General features: G+C 38.6%; 1 protein-coding gene, 3 non-coding genes and 1 pseudogene across 4 annotated transcripts; 2 read left to right on the plus strand and 3 right to left on the minus strand.

Moving 5' to 3' along the window:
* Nucleotides 1–1,612: 1,612 nt before the first annotated feature.
* On the minus strand, nt 1,613–1,723 carry trnal-caa (transfer RNA leucine (anticodon CAA)). Its single transcript has 2 exons — nt 1,686–1,723; nt 1,613–1,658 (listed from the first exon to the last, which is right to left on the minus strand). It is a non-coding gene; the product is annotated as a tRNA-Leu (tRNA).
* Nucleotides 1,724–2,210: 487 nt separating this feature from the next.
* Nucleotides 2,211–2,329, plus strand: LOC144526088 (5S ribosomal RNA). The gene has a single exon (XR_013502735.1). It is a non-coding gene; the product is annotated as a 5S ribosomal RNA (ribosomal RNA).
* A 380-nt stretch (nt 2,330–2,709) lies between these two features.
* dhrs12 (dehydrogenase/reductase (SDR family) member 12) lies at nt 2,710–11,282 on the plus strand. The gene is made up of 10 exons (XM_078262398.1): nt 2,710–2,883; nt 3,836–3,969; nt 4,439–4,521; nt 6,624–6,716; nt 6,803–6,884; nt 8,251–8,312; nt 8,468–8,572; nt 8,660–8,750; nt 9,463–9,600; nt 10,810–11,282. The coding sequence occupies exons 1-10, from the start codon at nt 2,828–2,830 to the stop codon at nt 10,923–10,925; spliced, it is 960 nt and encodes a 319-aa protein (XP_078118524.1). The 5' UTR covers nt 2,710–2,827; the 3' UTR covers nt 10,926–11,282.
* A 353-nt stretch (nt 11,283–11,635) lies between these two features.
* LOC144526083 (5S ribosomal RNA) lies at nt 11,636–11,754 on the minus strand. The gene has a single exon (XR_013502731.1). It is a non-coding gene; the product is annotated as a 5S ribosomal RNA (ribosomal RNA).
* A 4,205-nt stretch (nt 11,755–15,959) lies between these two features.
* On the minus strand, nt 15,960–16,068 carry LOC144526089 (5S ribosomal RNA; annotated as a pseudogene).
* Between the last annotated feature and the right edge of the window lie 7,130 nt (nt 16,069–23,198).

Here is a 23,198-nt window from a genome sequence, read left to right on the forward strand (position 1 = left end):
TGCTGACTCACTGAAATAGCTCACTGGGACACTTGATGGATTGAACCATCGTTAAAACGAACCTAGGGGTTATTAACAGATGTGTACCCACTCTGTCGCTCTCTGGGACATGTTTTCATGCTAATCGAATGTGTTTGTAGCTTGAAACTGTCTGTACACTTACAGAGTTCTCAGAATGCTTCGGTTAACATTTAGGGACCCTCATTATGCTACCGTTGAAGTGTGGTGATATTTTGAGCCTTTTTAGTGGTATAAATAGCGATTTGTTTTTACTTTCCCTGTGCCCCGAATACTAGCGTTGTAAGCTAATCAGCGGTCCGCGCTAGTGTATTTCAAGCTACAAACACATTCGATTAGCATGAAAACATGTCCTAGAGAGCGACAGAGTGGGTACACATCTGTTAATAACCCCTAGGTTCGTTTTGCGCCGGAATTGTCCTTTAAGGTTATCAATTTCAGCTGTGCTTTTCCTGCTATGACAAGTCAAAATGTCTGCTGTGAAAAAGGTCCATTGTCTAGCTTTGTATTTACCTTCACAGAAGTGCTCGTTTTGCCAATGACAGGCTCAAATTAATATTCTAAGTGTCTGACAACATTATGGAAAGGATCCCTTCAGAGATATACCTTTAAAACCTATTTGAGACCTTTCTGTTTAACCAGAAACAGCTCTGAAGTCGCTAGCCTAAACCCACCAGACTCCATTTAAAAAAGCAATACTTTTAGCGTGTATAGAGCCAACATATTTTCACATGTAAATCGGTAAACTATGTGTTTATTTCAACCAAAACTAGAGTTATGATGGTTGGAAAAGTGGAAAGACGACCTAAAACGGCTTTTCATAGTTTTATTTAGTTTCTGTCGACTTTGAATAAAGTGTATTTTACAATGCTACAATTACTGTTTATTTACATGGAGTCTGGTGGGTTTAGCGAACGCAATTTCAAACGTTGTTCCCATCAGTCACTTAGACACAAAAACAGTTTACCCTTTAACAGTCAAAGCCTTTCAAGTAAATTCGATATTTTATAGTGTTAAACCCATCATTTAAACATGTAAACCCTAATTGTCTTACTGTTTACAATCCTCAGAGCTTGTATGCTTGTAATCCTTAGAATGCATATGTGTATTTGCATGTTTTTACATATCTATAGCATAATAGTCAAATGTTTATGTTTACCTATTCAGCATTGTTGTTCTTGTTTTTGCTTTATGTCTATTTGTGTGTACATTGAGAGCAACAAAAAGCCGTTTATGTTCACACTTACTTTGCCATTAAAGCTGATTCTGATTCTGCTTGTTTTATCATATTTAACATTGTGCTTGTTATTGTTATTATGCAAAAGAACTAGCCTAATTATTATATATAAAAATGTATTTAAAATACAATTGACTTCTTCTTACGGTTATACATGTTTTACATTAATACATACTTTATTCATTTATTTGGATTCATTAAGATTAGCTTGTAGAGATTTGTTTTAAGTGTGACATGTAAGGATTCTTTAGCTTACTGTTTCTCGTTGTCACTGCAATAAAAATGAAATACTATTTAATTACATCTAAACCACTGTGATTCAATGTGCCCGAAAAAAAAAAAAAAAAAAAAAAGTATTGTCAGAAGTGGGATTCGAACCCACGCCTCCATTCGGAGACCAGAAGTCCCATACTTTAGGAAGGTTTGTCACCTTGAGTCTGGCGCCTTAGACCGCTCGGCCATCCTGACAACTGTGTTTAAATGAGAGCTAGTAGGCTGTTTGATTACTGCTAAGTGATGTTTATAACTGGATTCATAGGTGTTTTTTAATACTTTATGAGCGTTATTAGTTATTACTACGTTATTAGTTTAGTAAAAGCGAGCATGTGTTTTACAACTTACAGACGTGTCACTATCACTTTCACGAATAATTCAACAGACTTTAAACGGGGTGTGGCGTGTATTTTCGGTGTCGACGTCTAACCAATTATGCTTTGGCTACAATTATAATACGTGTTAGTAAGATCAGTTCAATTAATTGTTGGATTTAGTCTTACAATATGATTTGTTGACAATTAGAAAAATATATAATATCGTTAGCCAGCCTTAGTATTTTAAAGGAAATGCGCAGAATCACCGAGGTCACCATTAGAGATCTGCTGTATAACAATAGTCATAAATAGCTTGTGGAAATGTTTCGCCACCTATAAATAGTTTTTGTTCATTTGCTATAGTTGTTTACGGCCATACCACCCTGAACACGCCCGATCTCGTCCGATCTCGGAAGCTAAGCAGGGTCGGGCCGGGTCAGTACTTGGATGGGAGACCGCCTGGGAATACCCGGTGCTGTAAGCTTTTTGTTCTCGTCTTTCATCAGCAGAGGGTGCTGCTCATTCTTCTAGACAGAAGACAGAGCTGACAAGTATGGTGAATGCAAATTGACCTATTGAAATAACTCAAAGGATCGCCTTCTGTATCGCTATTTATCCGTCATTACAGTAATACACGTACATATCCACCAGGGGCACTAGAAAGCTATTTAAAATGTACTTATTTTCCGAGGCGAAGGCATGTCCCGCCCCACTCTGCTTCACTCTGCCCCTGATTGGTTTATCCTGGCATTCAATCCTTATCAATCCACTCCTCTTGCCAAAACCTAACCAACCCAAGCAAAGAAGGCAACGAGTCAATCAGGAAAAAAAAAATTGGCTTCCGGTGGTCGAAAGTGACTCCCCGCCCATCCTACATAACCATTACCAGTCATTCTTATGAAACAACAACATTGGACAGTATTCACTCCGCCGCTTTCAACTGAACACTTCTTGTTCGCAAACTGAGACACATCAGTTAAAAATGTCGATTTACAGGAATGCCGTTTGGTTTGTGAAAGGACTCCAGGAGTATACAAAGTAAGTGGAGAGGTAGTCAAATCTCTTCTAATTTTTTATGATTTGTGCAACATTTAACATTACCTAATCCTCGTACTATGAACCTTGAGAAGTACCTTTAGATAGTACTTTCAAGTTTGAAAAAATGTTGCTCTGTTGGTGATAAAATTCAGATAGTGTATGGCTGCGTAGTATGTTACATTATAGGCCTAACGTTACTGGTTAACTAGCAGGGGTTAATGTTACACATTATATCTAAACTAGTCTATAAAATGTAAAAATAGTCAGTGGTGGAAGAAGTACTCAGACCTTTTACTTAAGTAAAAGTAGGCTTACCACATCGTAAGAATACTCCGTTACACGTAAGGTCCTGCATTTAAAATCTTACTTTCAAGTAAGTATTCAAAACGTATTCTAAAGTAGTAAAGTACTCATGCAGAATGTCCCATTTCAGAATAAATATATTTTACAGGACTATAATTGTTGTTGATGCATTAATCTGCAATCATCACTATGTTGCAGCTGGAGCTAGTTTCAACTTCTAAATGGGTCGCTTAATCTATAATAATACATCACAATTTATTAGTGGATTTCTTTTTGGTATAATCTAACTAAGTAACTTATGTTGTCAAATAAATGGAGTGGAGTAACATGTACATGTATTGGCTTCCAAAATGTAGCGGGGTAGAAGTATAAAGTAAAGTAAATTTTGCTTGATCCAATGACTTAATTCTTAATTAGAAAAAAAATATTGTCTATTTTGTTTCTGTCAATGAATACTTGATTAATTATTTGTAACAGCACTACCCATATCCATATTTCCTTTCACCCATTTTAATGAAACCAGATCTTCACTGCAGGCATCAGACCAGCAGAAGACGTTTAAATGTCTCAACCCCAGTATTACATCAGAACATGTGATAATATTTATGTCAGTGCATGTGTATTGTATTCAATGTACTCCTCCTAACAGGAGTGGCTATGAAGCTGCAGCGAAGCATTTTGCTCCAGCAGACCTGGATGTAAACCTGAGTGGAAGGTCCTTCATGATAACCGGTTGCAACAGTGGGATAGGAAAAGCCACAGCGCAGGAAATAGCCAACAGAGGTGAGTGTTTGAATGTCAACAGTTAAAAAAAAGTCAGTTATTCCCCACTGCTTGTGGAAAACAGTACAGAGATGACAGAAAAAACAGTTCTTCTAGTTACTAGAGATATCCTCTGTCGCAACCATTGAATTGTATAAAAGTGATATATTTAAACAAAATCTTAAAACCTACATTTCTAGCCTGGTATTTGATTATAGAATGTAATGGATATTGTATGCTTTTGTCTTTACCTTATTTTTAAAATTACCATTTTTATTTAAATTATACTTTTTGTGTGCTATAGTCTCCACTTGTTTTAGTCTTCATACTATTTCTACCAGCTTTTGTCATTTGCCTGTAAAACACTAACAACAGCCTATACCAGTATACCTAATCAGTACAGCCCTGTTTCTGACAGTAATTACAAGGAGAGGTGATGGAAGTTGCTGCTGGCTTGTTCACTGATATGTGTTTATTTTTGAGTTTGCAGGGGGAACTATTCACATGGTGTGTCGAAACAAGGGGCGAGCAGAAGCAGCCAAAGATGAAATTGTGGAACGGAGTAAAAATCAGGTGAGAAATGTGTTGCATGTCTGCCTGTCCAAGTGGAGGGAGGGGATATTTTTGTTATCCAAATCAAGGTTTAATGATATAGGGTGTCGTATGTTCCGACTGTAAAGCCCTCTGAGGCAAATGTGTGATTTTGGGTTTTATAAATAAACTTGACCGACTGAGGAATCTCTTTGCTCGTGGACAGCTGTAACACATTACACTTCAGTACATTCAAGTGGCGCTTTTATTTTACGCTTTTGTCCAAAACAACTTAGAAATTAATAGTTAAGATATGAACACAACTCACAGCCTTCCCCCACTTACACTTCAGTCAGTCAATCAATCAATCAGTAGCAGGCTTGAAACACATAGGCCTAAGGCAACATTCCAAATGAATTAAAAATAATAAAAGAAAAACACAGTGTTGCAAGAGTGGACAATACAATTCATTATCTTGTCCTGTGTCTTTCATTAAAAAGTCTAATAGCAGAGGGGACAAATGACACGCTAAACCTTTTGGTTTTAATTGACCTTTGCAGCAGCCTACTGTTGCCACAATTGCTGAGTTGGAACCTCCTATATAAGGGTGGGTGGGATCCTTAAGTATCTGCTCAGCCTTACTCACAATAAGATCTGACCATAGCTGAGTGACTGACGTCTGACTACATCCAATAATTTTGCTCGCTGTCTTTACCAAACGCTGCAATTTATCCGTATCATGCTGCACAACTCTGTTATTATAAATGACACTTTTTTCAAAGACAATCGTTTCCTTTTATTTATTTATTTATTTATTTATGCTTACAGGGCTGCTTACATTTTAAGACATTGAACGGATACTATTCAAAATAATTCATTTTATGCGAAAACACATTACGCAATACTAATCCTGTAACTGAATATAAGAGTTTACTGTTGTAGGTAGAGCCAACACATATTGCATGGTGTTTATCAATATTTCTGTAAAGTTTTCATTCTTACATAACAAGACAACTCAACGAACAAATATGCAACTGATACAGTTGTGCAGTACACAGTATATTTTGGCAGATATGCAACAAGAAATGGCAGTACTGACATGGTGTTGGAGGTAATTTTGAAAAAAGTGTCGTTACATTGTTTGTCCAGCAGAGAGCACTGTGAGTCAGGAGAGGACAAGGTTATTTTTCAGCTTACTTCAGGGATACCTGTCAAACATTTATCTTTTTTATTTTTTTATTAAAATATATATCTTTGTCTGCAGATGGCACGGTTTATAGTTTTTTTTTGGTCACTGAGATAAATGTGGTCCTTCTGTGGTGAAATGAGTCACCTAACTGACTTTGGTCAGCAGAATCCCTCAGCAAATCAGATCAAGACCTCCCTCTGTCTTGATTAAATGTGCTGTGTGAAAATAGCAACAGGTGAAGATATATTAAATTATATATGAATTGCTATTACGACATATGCAACAGTAGAATTATCCTACATTCTCAGATCATCAGCTTTAAGCTTGTTTTACAGTTCTGCGGAGGCTCCACGCAGAGCTTTCGCCGTAGCCTACGTAAGTGGCCTGATGTTTATACTTGTGCGCTGGTGTGTGCGTCGAGCCGGCGTGTGTGTGTGTGTGGGGAGTGGGTGATAGAGGGAGAAGTGAGAGAGTGACGGCTATTAGCTTTGGAGCGAGTACCGACTCTAGAGTCATAGTGAGAGAAACAAAGTGTCTCCCCTGTGTTTTCTGAATCTGTAGCAGGAAAAGTTAACCCTCTCCTTGATTTCATGCTGTTTATGGAGAAGGAGAACCAGGAAATTAGTCAGGGGAAATGCAACGCTACCAAGCCACGGCCGAGCGACGTGAGTCGCTGCGACGTGTAGTTAAATTTTTCGAGAGGTGCACGTCAGGCTACGGCGTAGACGCAGAGGGGTCTGCGGGGGTACGCCGTCGATTCGACGCACAACCATAAAAAGGCCTTTAGAAGCAACCACCAGCAAAAGCCTGTTTCATTTTTAACAAAGTCGTACAAGTGTAAAGTAAATAACACATAAGGAAATGTCCTCTTTTATATTCTGAAACTTTTTTTTGTTTTTTTTAACAGAAAGTAAAATATCAGTCTCTTGTGTTCATGTTTCCTGTTTATTCCCAGAACGTTCACGTCCACATCGTTGACATGTCCAGCGCGAAACAAGTATGGGAGTTCGCCCAGAACTTCTTACAAAACAACACCGTACATGTACTGGTAGGTGTTATGTAGATAAGTGTTGGTTCACCTGTAATACACGCACTGGTTGTTATCGTAATCTAATCACTTGTTGTGTTAACCAGATTAACAATGCTGGCTGTATGGTCAATCAGAGAGAGTTAACTGAGGAAGGTTTGGAGAAGAACTTTGCCACAAATACACTCGGTAAGTATTTTCAAATACTAGTTCCAGTGCAATACCTGAGTTCGCGTATCAATTTTCGAAACAATACTTTTTTTGGATACCTTACTTTAAGAAATGTAAACATGTTTTGACCAAGGAAGCCGAAGTTTTAAATCTTTTAAACAACAACCGATTAATATTTTGATTCAAATCATGAACTATCTGATCATAGAAAAGGGTAAACTACGAATCTGACAACTTTTGGTACTTTAAAAAAAAAAAAAAAAAAATCAAAACTAAGCGACACATTTCAGTCAGCACCAGTGTTAAGGAGGGTTCAGTTCCTGTTTTTATGTGCTATCATCATGGGGCATCGGTTAGACTGCAAGAGCCAGGAAACGTCAATCCATTGAACAAAAGGTTTATTTCCACTCAAAATGGTGGTGCAAATGATAAGGAGTACAACAAAACACACATGGGCGTTCAGTCCTAAATGAGGAGTGACCAGGTGAACTCATTCAGGTAATTAGGGGTGACAGTTAGAAGCATTGTCATTACCCGATGTGAGTTGAGTGCAGTTGTGAGTTGCGCATGCGTCACTTTGCGACAAGTAGCCTACAAGAACCTGTTAACGAGAGACTTCTGTAATGTCAATACAATAAAAATGGACCTACATAACGAAGTTCGTTCACTGCTGGCTACAAGTTAGCAGTCAGACACAACAAAGGCTGTCACTTGAATGGCGTTTTGAGCTAACGTTAGCAATCAAACAATCATAGATAGCTAAAACGTTTTTGAAATGATTTCCATCTTCTGTTACTGTTTGTAATGAGAAAAGTTTATTATTTTATGGATTTCGCAAATTTCAGTATGACACATTATGCTGTAAACATACTGTTTAAATCTGAGCATGTGCAACTCACATCTGCACTCGACTCACATCGGGTAGTGACAGCATAAAAGGCCGGGAAAGGAAGTGAGGTAAAAGGAAGTGAGGAAAGCAAGTACCAAAATAAGAGCAAATAGGATCTTTACAACAACCAGAGACATATTGATGTAATTAATACCCTGCACCAGACAATAACTTACTCTGCTGAGTGTGAACACATTTTCCTACAAAAATCTTTCCTGTCTATTTAACAAAATAAAGCCACTTCTCAGTGACTGTTGACAACAAAAGCAATGTACAAGTACAGTGTGTGTGTGTATATATATATATATATATATATATATGTATATGTGTGTGTGTAAATATGTACATGTGTGTATATATATAGTAAATAATTGTTTAAGCCAGGCAATACAAGATAAAATAATTCAAATGTAAAATATATATTTTTTTAAATGAGTTTGGATTCTCAGCAGATAGTGTTTCTGAACTACCTTCTGTTTTTACCTTTATTTTCAGGTACATACATCCTCACCACAGCATTGATATCTGCACTGAAGAAGGTTGAAGACCCAAGAGTGGTGGGTTGAATTGCAATCATTGCGTCAAAAGACGCACAAATACGTTTTGGAAAGATGCTTTTACTGTCGGACCTCGTCACAGACAGGCAGACTGCTTGTACATTTTAAGCTTTATTAAAAAGTAAAAAATGAACATTTGCACTGTCTCCTCTCAGGTCACGGTGTCATCAGGCGGCATGCTCACACAGAAGCTGAACGTGGACGACCTCCAGTTTGAGAAGGGGACATTTGATGGCACCACAGCCTACGCTCAGAACAAAGTAAAGGAGACTGATGTGCAACAACACAATATGATTGTGGCATGTATCCGTGTTTGCTGAAGTGTTTTTGTGTTGTCATTTTGACAGAGACAGCAGGTGATACTGACAGACAGATGGGCTTCTCAGCACAAAGAGATCCACTTCTCCTCCATGCACCCTGGCTGGGCAGACACACCAGGTACACAAAAGAAAAGAGATTCTATTTCTTTATTTCTGTGTCATTTCATTAAATATGACCTTGTAATATAAACCAGTATACTCACAAGTCCAGGAGGCAGGGAAGCATTGTACTGTAGCAGCATGTATGTGAAGAGCTGTAGATTATAATATCAGGGCAGATGCATTTTATCATCTGACAAACTGAAGAGGCCAATTCCCAGCAATTATTTTATTGATTATTGCTAGTGAAAGCAGAATGAGATAATAGACAATATATATATATAGATAATAGATTTAAAGTTGTGGTTTTAATTTGTCAGGGTTTTGGAATATCCATCTTTGAACTGTCCACCTCCTACCTCAACTCAATGCAGAGCAAAGGAATCTTATTTATGGTGCTCACAATATTAAAAAAAATTATGTTTAAAAATCAAACATCTCCCTCCAGAATACAGAACAGACTTCACTTTGGACAGTTTTCTTTTTGACTCGGCCGGGGTCATTTTAAAGTACTGGTTTCTAGACACAGCTGAATAGGCCTTAATAATAATACATTATAATCAATAACAATAGAACATGTTCTAAATATCAGAGTTGGCACATGCGGTGAAACAAAATCAATGCTGTGTACTTTATTGTACACTGTGATAAAGATACATATGAATAGCACGTGGCATGCATCAGAAAACATTGCTTCTGTGATTTGCAGTTTAGTTTCTTTGTCTCTGTAGCTGTCCAGACGTCCATGCCTTCATTCCACGCTAAGATGCAGTCCAAACTGAGGACGGAGGCCATGGGGGCCGACACCTCGGTGTGGCTCGCTGTGTCTGCGGCCGCCACAAAGCAGCCGAGCGGACTCTTCTTCCAGGGTATTTTTTTCTGCTATCACGTTTTATCTGGATAATAGAGCAAGAGTCAAACCATAACTTCATGGTACAATAATGCATAAATACTTCTTTACAAGTAAAAGTCCTGCATGAATGTGTGACATGCACCTACAACACCAAAACAAATTCCTTGTATGTGTAAAAAAACGTACTTGGCAATAAAGCTTTTCTGATTCTGATTGTAAATGTTACCTAAGTAAAAGTAAAGATGTATTTCGAGTTAAAAGTATCAAAAGTAAAAGAACACAATACTCCTTTTTCACAGCAGACATTTCTACTTGCCACAGCAGGAAAAGCACTGGTGTATTTGATAACATTAACAATGGCTTAGTTTGAGTAAGTGGCCCAGTAAGCTGTCAGTGAGCCAGCATTCACAATACCAGGACCTCCTCTAAATAAAATCCAGCCATCATTAATAATATATTATTCTATAATGGCCCGAGTCTTTCACCATTAAATATTATATTATTTGATCAGTAATGCTAATGGAATATTGTGTAATTATGATTCTTTTTAACAATTTAATGACTTTTTCGATATACTATATTTTGACTTTTTTCGACATAGCATACTACAACTTTTTAATGGATTTTTTTCAACAACCAACAAGTAGTCACTTCAGACTCTGACCCAGGTTCGATACCCAGTCCAGGCTGGCCCTTTTCATGACGTTTTTTTCGACATACTATACCATAACTTTATCACTTTATTCAACATACTGTACCATGACTTTTTTCGACATACTGTACCATGAATTCTTTCGACATACATACTATGACTTTTTTATATTGTGATATATACTATGTAATGTGCATTGTTGTTGAGGTAGATATCATTTTTACAAATGTATATTCTGTCATATTTTATAAGCTGATCATATGTTTTGTGTGTGAAATCTTAATTTGAAAACTAGTAACTAAAGATCCTGATGGAGACAAAACATTATATAGGAACTGATATCAAAGCACTGAACCGAATGAAGGCTTCCTGTAAAGGGAGGAGAGCGACTGGGACATAATTATGATTAGTGATTGATGTGATTGGTGTTTCTATGGTACCGCAAGACCTTTTAAATTGAAATTGATCCTGATTTCCGCAATCAACTCTCTGAATATTATCATTCTGCATAACATGTTTGTGGTTCAGCGTCTCTAATGCTGGCTCATGTGTTTTTCCTAAAAAAAATTCTAGATCGCAAGGCGGTGGCGACACACCTGCCGCTGGCCTCCACCAGGTGCACCCCCCAGGAGGAGGAGAAGCTTCTGGCTGCGCTGGAGGAGTTCGCCCTCAAGTTCAAACCTCAATAGGCCTACCTCTGTTAATGCAAATGTCTCTTTAAAACCAAACACTCCTAAACAATTACTAATGTTTACAAAATCATGTTTTTTTGTTTTTTTTTCAATGTACAGTATACTTTTTCCTATTTTTGACTGATACTTTAAAGAACAAAAACTGAAGTGAAGGTGTCGTCTGGAAAGATGAATTGTGGTGTTGCTTTTGTCTACTACTACTGTGAGAAAGGTTCAATATAAATCTAACGCAAAAGGCAAATTTCTGTCTTCATTTATGTAAAATTGATTGTTTAATTCTCTGCTGTTTTGTTTGGTAACAGGGTGGTGGATGGTTAGGTTTGGTTATTTTCATATTAAATGTATTTAAACATTTGTCTTTCTTGTCTCCATCCATGTGTGTCACATCTTGTAAAGCCATATATATATATATATATATATATATATATATATACAATATATATAAATATATATACACAATTTTTTGAGAGGATCACTTTGTGGTCTATTTGGAAATGATAATTTGTCAGTTTTTGACAGTTCCTTGAGAAATTCAACCAAAGACAAGTAATTCAATTATGTTTTCAATAAAATAAGTATAATTTGCTGACTATTATTTGTCTACTGTGCCATAAAATATGAATCAAAAGAGTATTTGGTATCATGCTTGTAAACCACATATTGAGTCTCTTTTCAGCACCCTCTGCTGATGAAAGACGAGAACAAAAAGCTTACAGCACCGGGTATTCCCAGGCGGTCTCCCATCCAAGTACTGACCCGGCCCGACCCTGCTTAGCTTCCGAGATCGGACGAGATCGGGCGTGTTCAGGGTGGTATGGCCGTAAGCAATTACAGCTTGAGAACACAAGCTATTTATAGCTTGTGTTCTCAAGCACCACTAACGGTTTAAAAACACCACTAACGTTTTTTTTAAAGTTGATGAATATGAAGTGTTTGGTAGTAGTGGACTACATGTAATTAAAGGGGTGATAGAATGATTATATAGGGTATTTCACAAGGTCTCCTAATAGGGTATGTAACATTGGTTGGGCTGAAAATTGCTTGAATGCTATTTTATGGGTCCTTAACTACCCTGTGAATATTGCTCTATTTGTAACGAGCTTTTCTTCCAAATATGGTATGCTCATGAATATTTAGATGAGCTGCGCGCTGATTGGTTTGAGCGAACCACATACACATCCATTGGAGACGAGACAGCAGGTCTCATATTTCAGACACTGCAAAGTTATACAGGGTTTGTCTGCTATTTCGATATTAAATTCACTTCTGAGACTTTCTTTATGCGAGAAATCAACTATATAAAGCTCAATTATGGGCCGTTTTACGAAAACTGATGGCTAATTGCAAATTTGGTAAGACGTGTCGGACTTTAGGAGCTCCACACAGTCTGACGAAAAAACGGCAACCTCCATACCCAGTGAAAGTCACTGTTTCTCGGTTACTGGACTACCGGGGCTCCGTGGAGCTGGCTGGCTGCCAGCTGCCGGCATAACTAGAGTATATTTACAGTTTGAATTTCGTCACGCCCTATAACATCTACCCCAAGGTCTTATAAAGCTAACAATGGTGTCCGATTTCAATTTAATGCATTTTTGTGAACATTAGGGATTTCGTTAGCTGCTACTGTCCCTTCAATCCTATGTGTACAGATCGCGGCTAGTTAGCTTCACTTTCGGCATAATTAGAGTATATTTTCAGTTTGAATTTCGTCACGCCACTTATATAACATCTACCCCAAGGTCTTATAAAGCTAACAATGGTGTCCAATTTCAATTTAATGCATTTTTGTGAACATTAGGGATTTCGTTAGCTGCTACTGTCCCTTCAATCCTATGGGTAAAGATCGCGGCTAGCTGCAGGCCCTGGAGCTCCATCAGGGCCTCGGCATTTTGTAGTCCAGTAACCCAGAACCGGTGACTTTGCGCGGGTATGGAGCGCCGCGGGCTTCCCTTCGTGACGGAGATCCAGCTAGCTCACAGCGAGCCAGAGTCTATGAAGTAGGACACGCCGGGCGGCGAGGCAGCACCGGCCGCTGTCACGTAGCCTGCTGAGCTCCTGCTGAACTGCGACACACAATCGGACAAAATTTGCAATTAGCCAGCAATTTTCGTAAAACGGCCCATATTTGACCTCTACATAGTTGATTTCAAGCATAAAAAAATATCAGAAGTTAAGTGAATTTAGTAATTAAATAGCGGACCTCTGGAGATCTGCATGACCTAGCTAGAGTCAGAAGACTAAGCTGACCTCAGGTCAGTGGTGTAGCCTATGCAAATGTTGGGGCGTGACAAAGACTAGGAGTTGAGATGCTTACGTCAACTTTTAGCTTTGTTCAGATTCGCCCGTTTTCAGCGGCAGTTTCAAAATGTGACATTTGCATAGTAAAGGGGTATCAATGGGATTTTGAGCTTCTATGTATGTCCTATTTACCCACCGAACTGTCGTTAGTCAACTATGACAAGGTAAAATTTGTTTTGCATTCTATCACCCCTTTAAACAACTAGTTTACATACATTTTGCAGTAGCTTAGCTGCAGTAGACAATTAAAAAACAATCTTTTCAATCTGTCTTTTAATCTGGAGTAATAGCCTTAGTTTTAGTTTTTAAGTTTTAACCATTGTTTTATATATATATATATATATATATATACATAAAAAAAAGCACAAAAAGTAAGGACATTTGTGTTTGGTAGATTATTTCTCTGTGGTAACAATGCTTTTTGGCAATAAATCTTATACCGTTGGAAAGCCTGTTTAGTTCCCTTTCAAATTGTGCCCCATTTGTAAGCAGTCCCTCCAGGAATTTGGAATGACGCGATCGCACCAATTCACGCAAATTCAACCATTCACCGCGAATTTGGTGCAACTCGCAATTTTGACCAATCACCGCAACTTTTCCGCACATTTGACCAATAACCTGAAGTTTCCCGCGACTTCAACCAATCACAGCAGTCCCACGTGCACTCTGAGTGCCAATGACCAAGCGGGAGTGAGAACGGGGTTGATCATTTCCTTGTTTTTGATATGAAGACGAGACGTGTGTGTGACTCATTTACCAACAAAACGTACAGCGAAAGACCGTGCAAAACATTTCAGACCGCCCGATACATTTTAACATCAATGTAGACTCTAACGATTTAAAAGTCGCTGAAGTTGCTGCCGTTTCAATCCTGGCTGTCGGCTCTCTGCAGCGGGTGGGGCTATTGCTCAGTAGCCCCCGCGACTGACGCTTGCACACACACGGTGGATGCAGGAGAAAAAGGAGATGAGATGACACACACGATGACCTAAATTGAGGACAGCTGCGCTCGTTATTGTAAGTGCAATGATAAGTTAAAGTCAGTACTTTATCAAACCGTATGAATGTGTGTCCCAGGCCAGGTTAGGAAATTAACTAACAATGTAAAGATCAACAAGCCAGGAAAACTCAGCCCAGGATAGTTTTATTCTCCCCAAAACATGTTTCCTTTTTATTTTGAAAGAACTATACAAAATAAAAAAATCGCAACTTTTTTGCAACTTTCACTGTCTCCCGCAACTTCATTGCAACAAACAGACAAAGACATCGCAACTTTTATCGCAATTTTTACAAACACTCCCGCTAAATCAGGCATTTTGGGCCGCAACAATCTCAAAAAAAGGCTGCGAAATCCTGGAGGGACTGTGTAAGGAACATGCTTTTGTGGGATGAGCAGCAGCACTGAGTATGTGGGTTGCGGCCATGAAAGATTTGCCAAATCTTAAAAAAAAATCCTATTATGTTCAATGATGAGTCCAGCTTCTGCCTACGGCAGTTGGATCGTAGGGTCAAAGTGTGGAGAAGACGCGGAGAACGCTATGCTGATTGCTGCACCGATAGAGTAACACCTTTTGGTGGAGGCAGTGTGATGGTGTGGGGCGGCATCTCCCTCACTGGAAAAACGAGGCTTGTCATCATTGGAGGCAATCTCAATGCAGACTGGGACCGAACTCTATCCTCCAAGATGACAACGCTCGCCCCCACAAGGCGGGGTTTATCAGAGACTACCTCCAGAATGTGGGAGTGGAGAGGATGGAATGGCCTGCCAGCAGTCCTGACCTCAACCCCATTGAACACTTGTGGGATCAGCTTGGGCGTGCTGTTCGTGCCAGATTGACCAACACAACCACATTGGCTGACTTGCGACAAATGCTAGTTGAAGAATGGGATGCCATCCCACAGCAGTGTGTGACCAGGCTGGTGACCAGCATGAGGAGGAGGCGCCAGGCTGTTGTGGCTGTGTATGGTTCTTCCACATGCTACTGAGGCTCCTGTTTATGAAATGAATAAATTGTTAAATTGCCAATATGTCTTGTTTCTTCAAACTTCAATCATCCAATCCACCAAACACCAAACGAGTCAATGGCAGAATAAGCTGTTTGGCATTGGCAGAGAAGATTTGGCAAATTTTTCATGGGCGCAACCCACATACTCAGTGCTGCTGCTCATTCCACAAATTTATGTTCCTTACAAATGGGGAACGATTTGAAAGGGAACTAAACAGGCTTTCCAACGGTATAAGATTTATTGCCAAAAAGCATTGTTACCACAGAGAAATAATCTACCAAACACAAATGTCCTTACTTTTTGTGCTAAGATCTTATATATATATTACCCCTGGTGTTTATTTAGATTTCATTCCGTTGGCTTTAATTTTTAACATTATATTGTCTTAGTGTTGTAATCTAAAGCAGCCTATTGCTTCATAGTTTTTTTTTTTTTTTTTTGTCTGTGTTGTTTTAATTTTGCTCTGTGAGGCACTTTGGGCTGCATAAAAGTTAAGATGAGCAGAATACAGTGCAACATGTGTAGACTATTAATCAGCAGCACTGCACACACTTTACAGAGGCATTTCCCACTGCCTAATGAATGAGTTGATGTAGGCCTTCAGTACAGAGCAAGAAGTCCACACTGCCAAATAAAACACATGTTGTATTTTTCCGCTAGTGCTGTTTATCCTTTCTGCACCAAAGAATGAGCAGCACCCTCTGCTGATGAAAGACGAGAACAAAAAGCTTACAGCACCGGGTATTCCCAGGTGGTCTCCCACCCAAGTACTGACCCAGCCTGACCCTGCTTAGCTTCCGAGATCGGACGTGTTCAGGGTGGTATGGCCGTAAGCAATTAAAACTGGTGAACACAAGCTATTTATAGATGATGAAACATAAGGGCGCTCACAACTGTTGAATATGCTGTTTGGGGTTGGGGAGGACTGAACTACATGCAATTACACTAGTGAACTATTTATCTTTGCACAGTGAATCAAGGTCTATAGGTTTTTTTTCTTCTCTTTTTGTAGTAACTACATTAGCTTCTGTATTTCATCATTTATTTACTCTTTTATTTGTTTTGTTCCGTATTTATTCATTTAATTATTGCTATATTTATTAATATGTTTATTTATTAATTACTGTATATTTAATTTAATTTTTTTTATTTTTAGACTTTTAGATTTTGCGTCTTTTGTACATTTCCATCCTCCAAAATATAGATTTCTTCGACTTCAAAACTATTCAGTTAGGAATAATCTTGAAGAACAAGAATATTGAATTCTTGGTTAAAATTGTTATCATAACAAAATGCTATATACATAAATTTGCAAAACTCCCCTAGTGTTAAATGCACTATAGAATGAATTTGAATGTATAAAAAAGGTTAATAGCGCACAAGCCAGAAACCAATCGCCCTTATTTCTGAATTTATTATTTTTCTATAGCCCCTTGTTCCGTTTGTTGTTTTTTTCATTTTATTTTTTTTATTTTTATTATGGCTTTGATATTTCTCATGTAGCCTACTTTATTATTTGGATTCTTCAACTACATTTTTTTTTCATTCACTTACTTGTCACTCATGAGGTGTATTAATGGATATGGTTTAACTGCAAATATTCTGTTTAGGAGGTGTGATTGCATTTTAGAAATAACTCATACTTGAATTGTTCAAAACAGAGTTTGTCAATATAAGAATTATTTTTGTTCTAAATAAAGATTTTACAAAAAAAGTTGTATCCTCCATACTGTTTACTTGTCAGCGGGGGGTTGTTATGGGAAGTGAGGCTCTCCCGTGTGTAGAAAAGTACTGTACGCTGACACAGTGATGCACATGCTTTTCCATGGGTAGTGAAGCTACAGTAGTCAGTGATTTATGTTCGCTGCAAAGACAAACTAAATCAACTAATTAATGCAACGTAATCACGACATATCCCAGCCATTTTTCACCGCAGAAAGCTGCTACCAGCCAGGCTAAAGCTAACATAGTTAGCCTAAAGAAACAAGGTGTCTGTCCCAACTAACGTTATGGTTTGGAGCTGCGACGCTGGAAACATAACACTAATCTACAACAGCAGTCTGTTTCTGATATAACGTCATTTACACTGATTTAAGTGCTCTTGGATACACAGTTTGTTGCAAGAGTGTGACATGCAGGCTCTGCATGCACGGCAAACCAACAATCATGATCAATTTTAATCAGTTTATCAAACAACCAAAGCAGGCCCCGCTAGTCGACCACAACCTGACATTTAGAGGAAGCAACATGCATGCATTATTAATGTCATTCACTTTAGCCTGGATTGATATGATATGAATACAATGGTATCATGTCAGTCAACCAGTGTATTTCTTCCTAATTTCCCTCTCCAAAATCACTTCAAGAGTAATCACAGCCTTACTTGCTTTGGTTTTTGTAAAGCATTAAAGTTCAACAAAGACTGGTTCACATAAGAACATTTCCTTTTTCATTTTTATTTTCTTTGTAGATGGACTCCCCTACAAAATCACCCCAGTAGTTGAGAATGATTTAGTATTTCTAAATAGGACTATTTATGTCCTCTTTTAAAAATTTGTCTTTTTTTCATATTGCAATATATATATCGCAGGGAAAAAAAATATCGCAATGTAAGTTTTTTCCAATATCGTGCAGGCCTAACCCAGTGTCAGAGGGGTATGCAGCAACAACTTTGGCGCTTCAAACCAACTTCAAACCATACTGGACATTTAGTTTTGTGTGGTCTAACTAATAGAACTCCTACCTGATGTCATCACTGGTCTCATCTCTACTTGATGCCATCGCCGACTTCATGTCTGTCTCATTCACTCCTTGCCTGTGTTCATCTCCACTAAGACATATTGTCAAACAAACATTATGTAATAGATTTTCCATATTAGTTTTCCATATTAATAATATTAAGAAATGAATCTGTTGGTATCAAGTGGCTCCCCCTACACGTCCACCTAATGTTAGACCTACCTGTTGCCTTCCCCTGTCTTTCCTGATCCACCATCCTCACACCTGAATGAAATGAACTCACTGTTAAATATAGCAGCCTAAATTCAATTCTTAAATCAGCCTAGTGATGGCATCAGATAGGACAACTATTATGCAGTAAGGTTGTGCTGCTGTTGAAATTACATTCACATTTTGGATTTTAAAAAGTACAAATATGGAGAGCCACTTAAGACAGACCTTTAAAGAGAGAGAGAGATGTGACCCTGTAATTACAGCTTCCATGTCAACCAACAGATGTAACTATAGCCTGTATGCCTGACAGCACAGCTAACATGAACAGCTAATGGTAAAACAAAATATATTAATACCAGAGTTATTGCATAAGTTATGTTTTCCAGCTTCTTGTCATTTATTGTGCACGCTACCTTATATTACCAGTTGTTATTTTACCTGAATAACATTGAGATATGTCATGCATGGGATTGGTACCACAGGGTTTAACCAAAATCTAAATGTAGCTATCAGCAACATCGGTTTGCAAGTAAGCTAGCCGTAAACATCACTTGGCTGCTAATGTTAGCAAACACTAGCTAGTCTGAGAACTGTCTGTTAACACGAATATTTGCAAGCCTCCAAGTTTGGTAGCGATTCCATGGTAAACCAGAGTTATTGCATTAGTTATATTTTCCAGATTCTTGTCATTTATTGTACATGCTACCTTATAGTTTCCAGTTTTCAGCTCAGCAACCTCGATTTTGCATATTCTAAGCTTGCCATAAACCCTCACTTGGCTGCTACATTCCCAGTGTTAGCAAACGCTAGCTAGTCTGTTAACATGAATATTTGAGAGCCTCCAAGCACAGACGTCACACTTTATAAAATCCTACCTGTTGCCTTTCACCATCCACTTATTTAACTGCTGTCGCATCCATTGACATGCCATCTCACAAAGCTATCTAGTTCAAATTGGCTGGCTGACTAAACAGGGAGGGACTAGAAATCCTGTCTGTTGTTTTGTTTTTTGTAGGAAGAGCGAATTGCTCCACAATATTGCTGCGTTCCAGACACTTTTTAGCGCGTAAGTTACGACTTCAAGTCACGAGTAACGACTTGTTTCCATGCAAAGTCACCACAAACCCTTCTTGCTAGCGTTAGCTAGCTAGCAGCTGCCAGCTACCTACCGTTGACATTAGCTAGCGCTAGCTGATACTAGCGATTTCTAGTCGGCAACATATTTTGGGCTTCATTTAATAAACATAACCTGTAGTAGTACACAATCGTATGTGTATTGTTTTGATTACAATGTGCGGAATTATGGACCTCGAAATTAAACCCTCTAATGCAGGGGTGTCAAACATACGGCCGTGGGCCAGTACGGCCCGCCAAAGGGTCCAATCAGGCCCACTGAATGACTTCGCAAAGTGTGAAAATTGCAGAGAAGTAATTAATTCCCACTCCAAATTTACCACTTTAATCTCAGATAATATCCAAGTTCGTTTTTCCGTAAATTTACGACTTTAATCTTAGAAATGATGAGATTTTTCTCGGAATATTACCCCTTTCCCGGTTCCGTAACATTATTTTTATTTCTACAATGGCCTTAGAACGCTGTCGTAGCAGAAGCAACTTGTGTTTGCAAACATCAAGCTGACAAGAAACTCTGTGGCAGATAAAGTTTCTGATCTTTCTGGAGAGGTTTAAAGGTCTGGCCCACTTGAGATCAAATTAGGGGTATGTGGCCCATGAACTAAAATGAGTTTGACACCCCTGCTCTAATGTAATATGGCTTTAACAAACTAAACGCTGACGCAGGTTTCATCAAACAAACTTGAACAAACTTCAACATCAGGGAGACAACATTAACATCCACAAATCTGCCAACTATAGGCTATGTATGGCTATCATTAATTTAAAAGTTTCAACGGAGTTCAATTAATTGCGTCATGCTCACTAACGTAACCGTGACTTCATTTAGAAAATAATTCGCGATTTCGTATTCTGAAAAGTCGAAGCTTGGGACGGCACCAGCTGGGAGGGCATGAGACAGTAGGCAGACAGGAGGTCTCCAGGCTGCAGCCATACACTTTTGGAATCTATGGCGTAGTGTCCATTTCTTTCACTGTCTAATGGGTATTCCCAGGCGGTCTCCCATCCAAGTACTGACCAAGGGGGTAAGCGTGCATCTGGAAAGCGTACTCCGGTAAGCAAAATTACGAATCGCACTATGGCCACACCAAGACCCGCCCTACGAAGCTGCTCGATTGGGATTGGTTAGGGGATAGGACCTGTACATGTAAGCATGGACGCCTGGCCAATAGTAGTGTGTGAATGCTATTGAAGGGTGGGTCTTGGCGTGGCCATAGTGGAATTCGTAATATCGCCTCCGGTAAGCATACCATTGACTCCCATTCATTTTGGCGTCACTTTGACAGCGATTAACTTTACATCTGAAGCATTTAAAGACTCTATTTGTCCATTGTTTATTTCTAAAGAAACACGACAAAGTATAAAAGGCTCCATTACCTTGTATCTCACGGCCCCGTAGCAGACGTTTTTATAAAAATAGGCTAACGATTGTGTCATAACTACGCAACTTTCTGTCGCATAGTAGATTAATTACCGTATAGTCAGGAGAAGCTCGCAGGCAGTTTCGACTTACATTAGCTGTTTAAGTTTAATTACTAATCTTAACTAGCATTTTAGTTAGCAATAATTAGCCTGTGCCTATGTTTTCTCCTTACATATACATACGCTCTCCGCCTCTGCAAGATTCGGAATGATTGAGATTTGTCTTGGCACAGCTACCAGAAGATTTACAACTTTCAGACAGGTTGCTGGCGTCACATTTACGTCATCAAGCTCAGTTTGAGGCTGCGCAGCATGCTCAGCCATCACCGGAAAAGTGACTTCACTGCACTGGTCTCCATAGAAATATATGGTGTCGCTGTGTCCATTATTTTACTGTCTATGGTACTGACCCGGTCTGACCCTGCTTAGCTTCAGAGATCGGGCGTGTTCAGGGTGTTATGGCCGTAAGCAATTAAAACTGGTGAACACAAGCTATTTATAGATAGTCAAACATAAGGGCTCTCAAAATTGTTGATTATGCAATATGGGGTTGGGGAGGACTGAACTACATGTAGGCTAATTACACTAGCGTACCTACGTTTTGCAGTAGCTTGCTGGTACTTCAGCTACATTTATCTTTGTTTTTTGTGCCATTTTTTCGTGTAGTAGCCTATAACATAACTTCTGAAATCCCCTTTTGATCAGCCCCCCCTAGAGAATTCTTATAATTGCTGCATGCTATTTTAGAAGTCACCTGGTTAAGTGAGTAATCCTGCCCATCTGGACTCTAGTTTCTGGAAGGCAAGCATCTAACTGATGGACATTGTATACAAAACAAAATATATCTGATATCCCTTGCACTTTCCTATGAATCATGGGCAACTTTAGATCCTTTTTAGGAGGGCTCAGGCACTAAATTTCATCTCAGCCCCCCTAAAAATAATAATTTTTTAACACTTTTGCAAGGCAATGTATCCGTGTCACATTCTCATTAGGGGCTGAGCCCCCCTATAGGTTTGATCCTAGAATCACCCCTGCTATGAATGGTGGGGTATTTGATTTCTTTTTTGGTTTATGAATGACGACCTGTGAACAAGTGGGCACTCAATAAACCCAATAGAGAAAAGGGTTCAAGTAGGAGTGGTGTTGTGTTGTGGCACAAAAACCCAGCAGGAAAAGAAATCTGTAGCAGGAAATTGACAGCGACAGAGGAAGATGTACTATAGTAAATAGTAAAATATTTCTGTAAAGGTCTACTGTATGTTAATCAATGCGATCTGATAAACAAGACAAATGACTCACAATTGGTCGAGTAGGTGGCCCTGCTCTTTTAATGTCATTTATACATACATGTACATGGTTACATTAATGGACGCACTGAAACACACAACAATGTCACGCAACAGAAAAATAGACCACTGGCCTCAGACTGATTAATTCCTTTTGACTGGAACAGAAGTTTATGTATTGTTTATCTAATGCCTTTGTGTAGTCTAGGTTTTTACGTTTAAAGGTTACACCAGTGATTTTGCACATTTTTGCACATTTAAATCACATGCACTTCACATAATCACAAGTATGTAAAACAAGCTATTGAGTTTTTTGGGTGTGCTTTTTTTCAACCACTATTCCAGGCAGCTGATGTTTTACATTAATTTTAGTAAAGAGTGACAATCAATTAGTTGGAAACCAACAGCTTCTTGGAATTGATTGAAAAAATACATCCTAAAGTGTCCACCATGCATTTAAAACTAGTCTGCAAAACAAGAGAAATATACATGATTTGTAGTTAAGGAGCTGAAAACTCAGATAAAAACACTGGTATGGTCCTTTAAGTTTCTTAATATCCACAGGCTCACATTCATGATTTAACAGCTGCTATAAATGTACCTTTATGGGTAGCTGTGAAAGTACAAACGTGTTTCATGAACAGGCAAGCCTACAATTTCTAATTTATCCACTGTTGGATAAAGTCTTTAACATAACCTTTTTATCAATCGAAAATTACACATCTTTGGAAAATGTTCAGTGGGGTTTGAATATAAGTATTCAACGTAGTTACCATCTGATCATTAAAGCACAAACTTCATAATCATTAAAAACATACATATTTTCTCTTCACAGCAGCGATTTGTGACACATCTTTGTTTCTTGATTCCAGTGCTTTGACATATCACAAGTCAGTATACAGTATTGTGACAGTAACGATGAGAAAAAGATCAAATGTTCATTATTTTCCTTTTAGTGTACTATACTGATACATGTATGTGCATGCTGCCACTGTTTAGCTTAATGATATGTGTGTTTGCATGTAAGAAACATTAAGACCACACTTTGAATAATAAATAATCTCATAAAACAGCCGACAGTAGAAAACATACAAGGATCAGCAAGCAGTCTGATTGGTTAATTTACAGATTACTAAACCCTGACATGTGTACTCAGCACTTCAGTGGA

This window comes from Sander vitreus, chromosome 11, assembly GCF_031162955.1.
Source record: "Sander vitreus isolate 19-12246 chromosome 11, sanVit1, whole genome shotgun sequence".
NCBI lineage: Eukaryota > Metazoa > Chordata > Actinopteri > Perciformes > Percidae > Sander > Sander vitreus.

What these genes read in the sequence shown, in the direction of transcription:
- dhrs12 (XM_078262398.1), top strand. Translation starts at nt 2,828, where the DNA reads ATGTCGATTTACAGGAATGCCGTTTGGTTTGTGAAAGGACTCCAGGAG. An exon ending in GCAGGAAATAGCCAACAGAG is followed by an intron (nt 3,970 to 4,438) that starts GTGAGTGTTTGA and finishes TTGAGTTTGCAG; the next exon opens with GGGGAACTATTCACATGGTG. An exon ending in AGGTTGAAGACCCAAGAGTG is followed by an intron (nt 8,313 to 8,467) that starts GTGGGTTGAATT and finishes GTCTCCTCTCAG; the next exon opens with GTCACGGTGTCATCAGGCGG.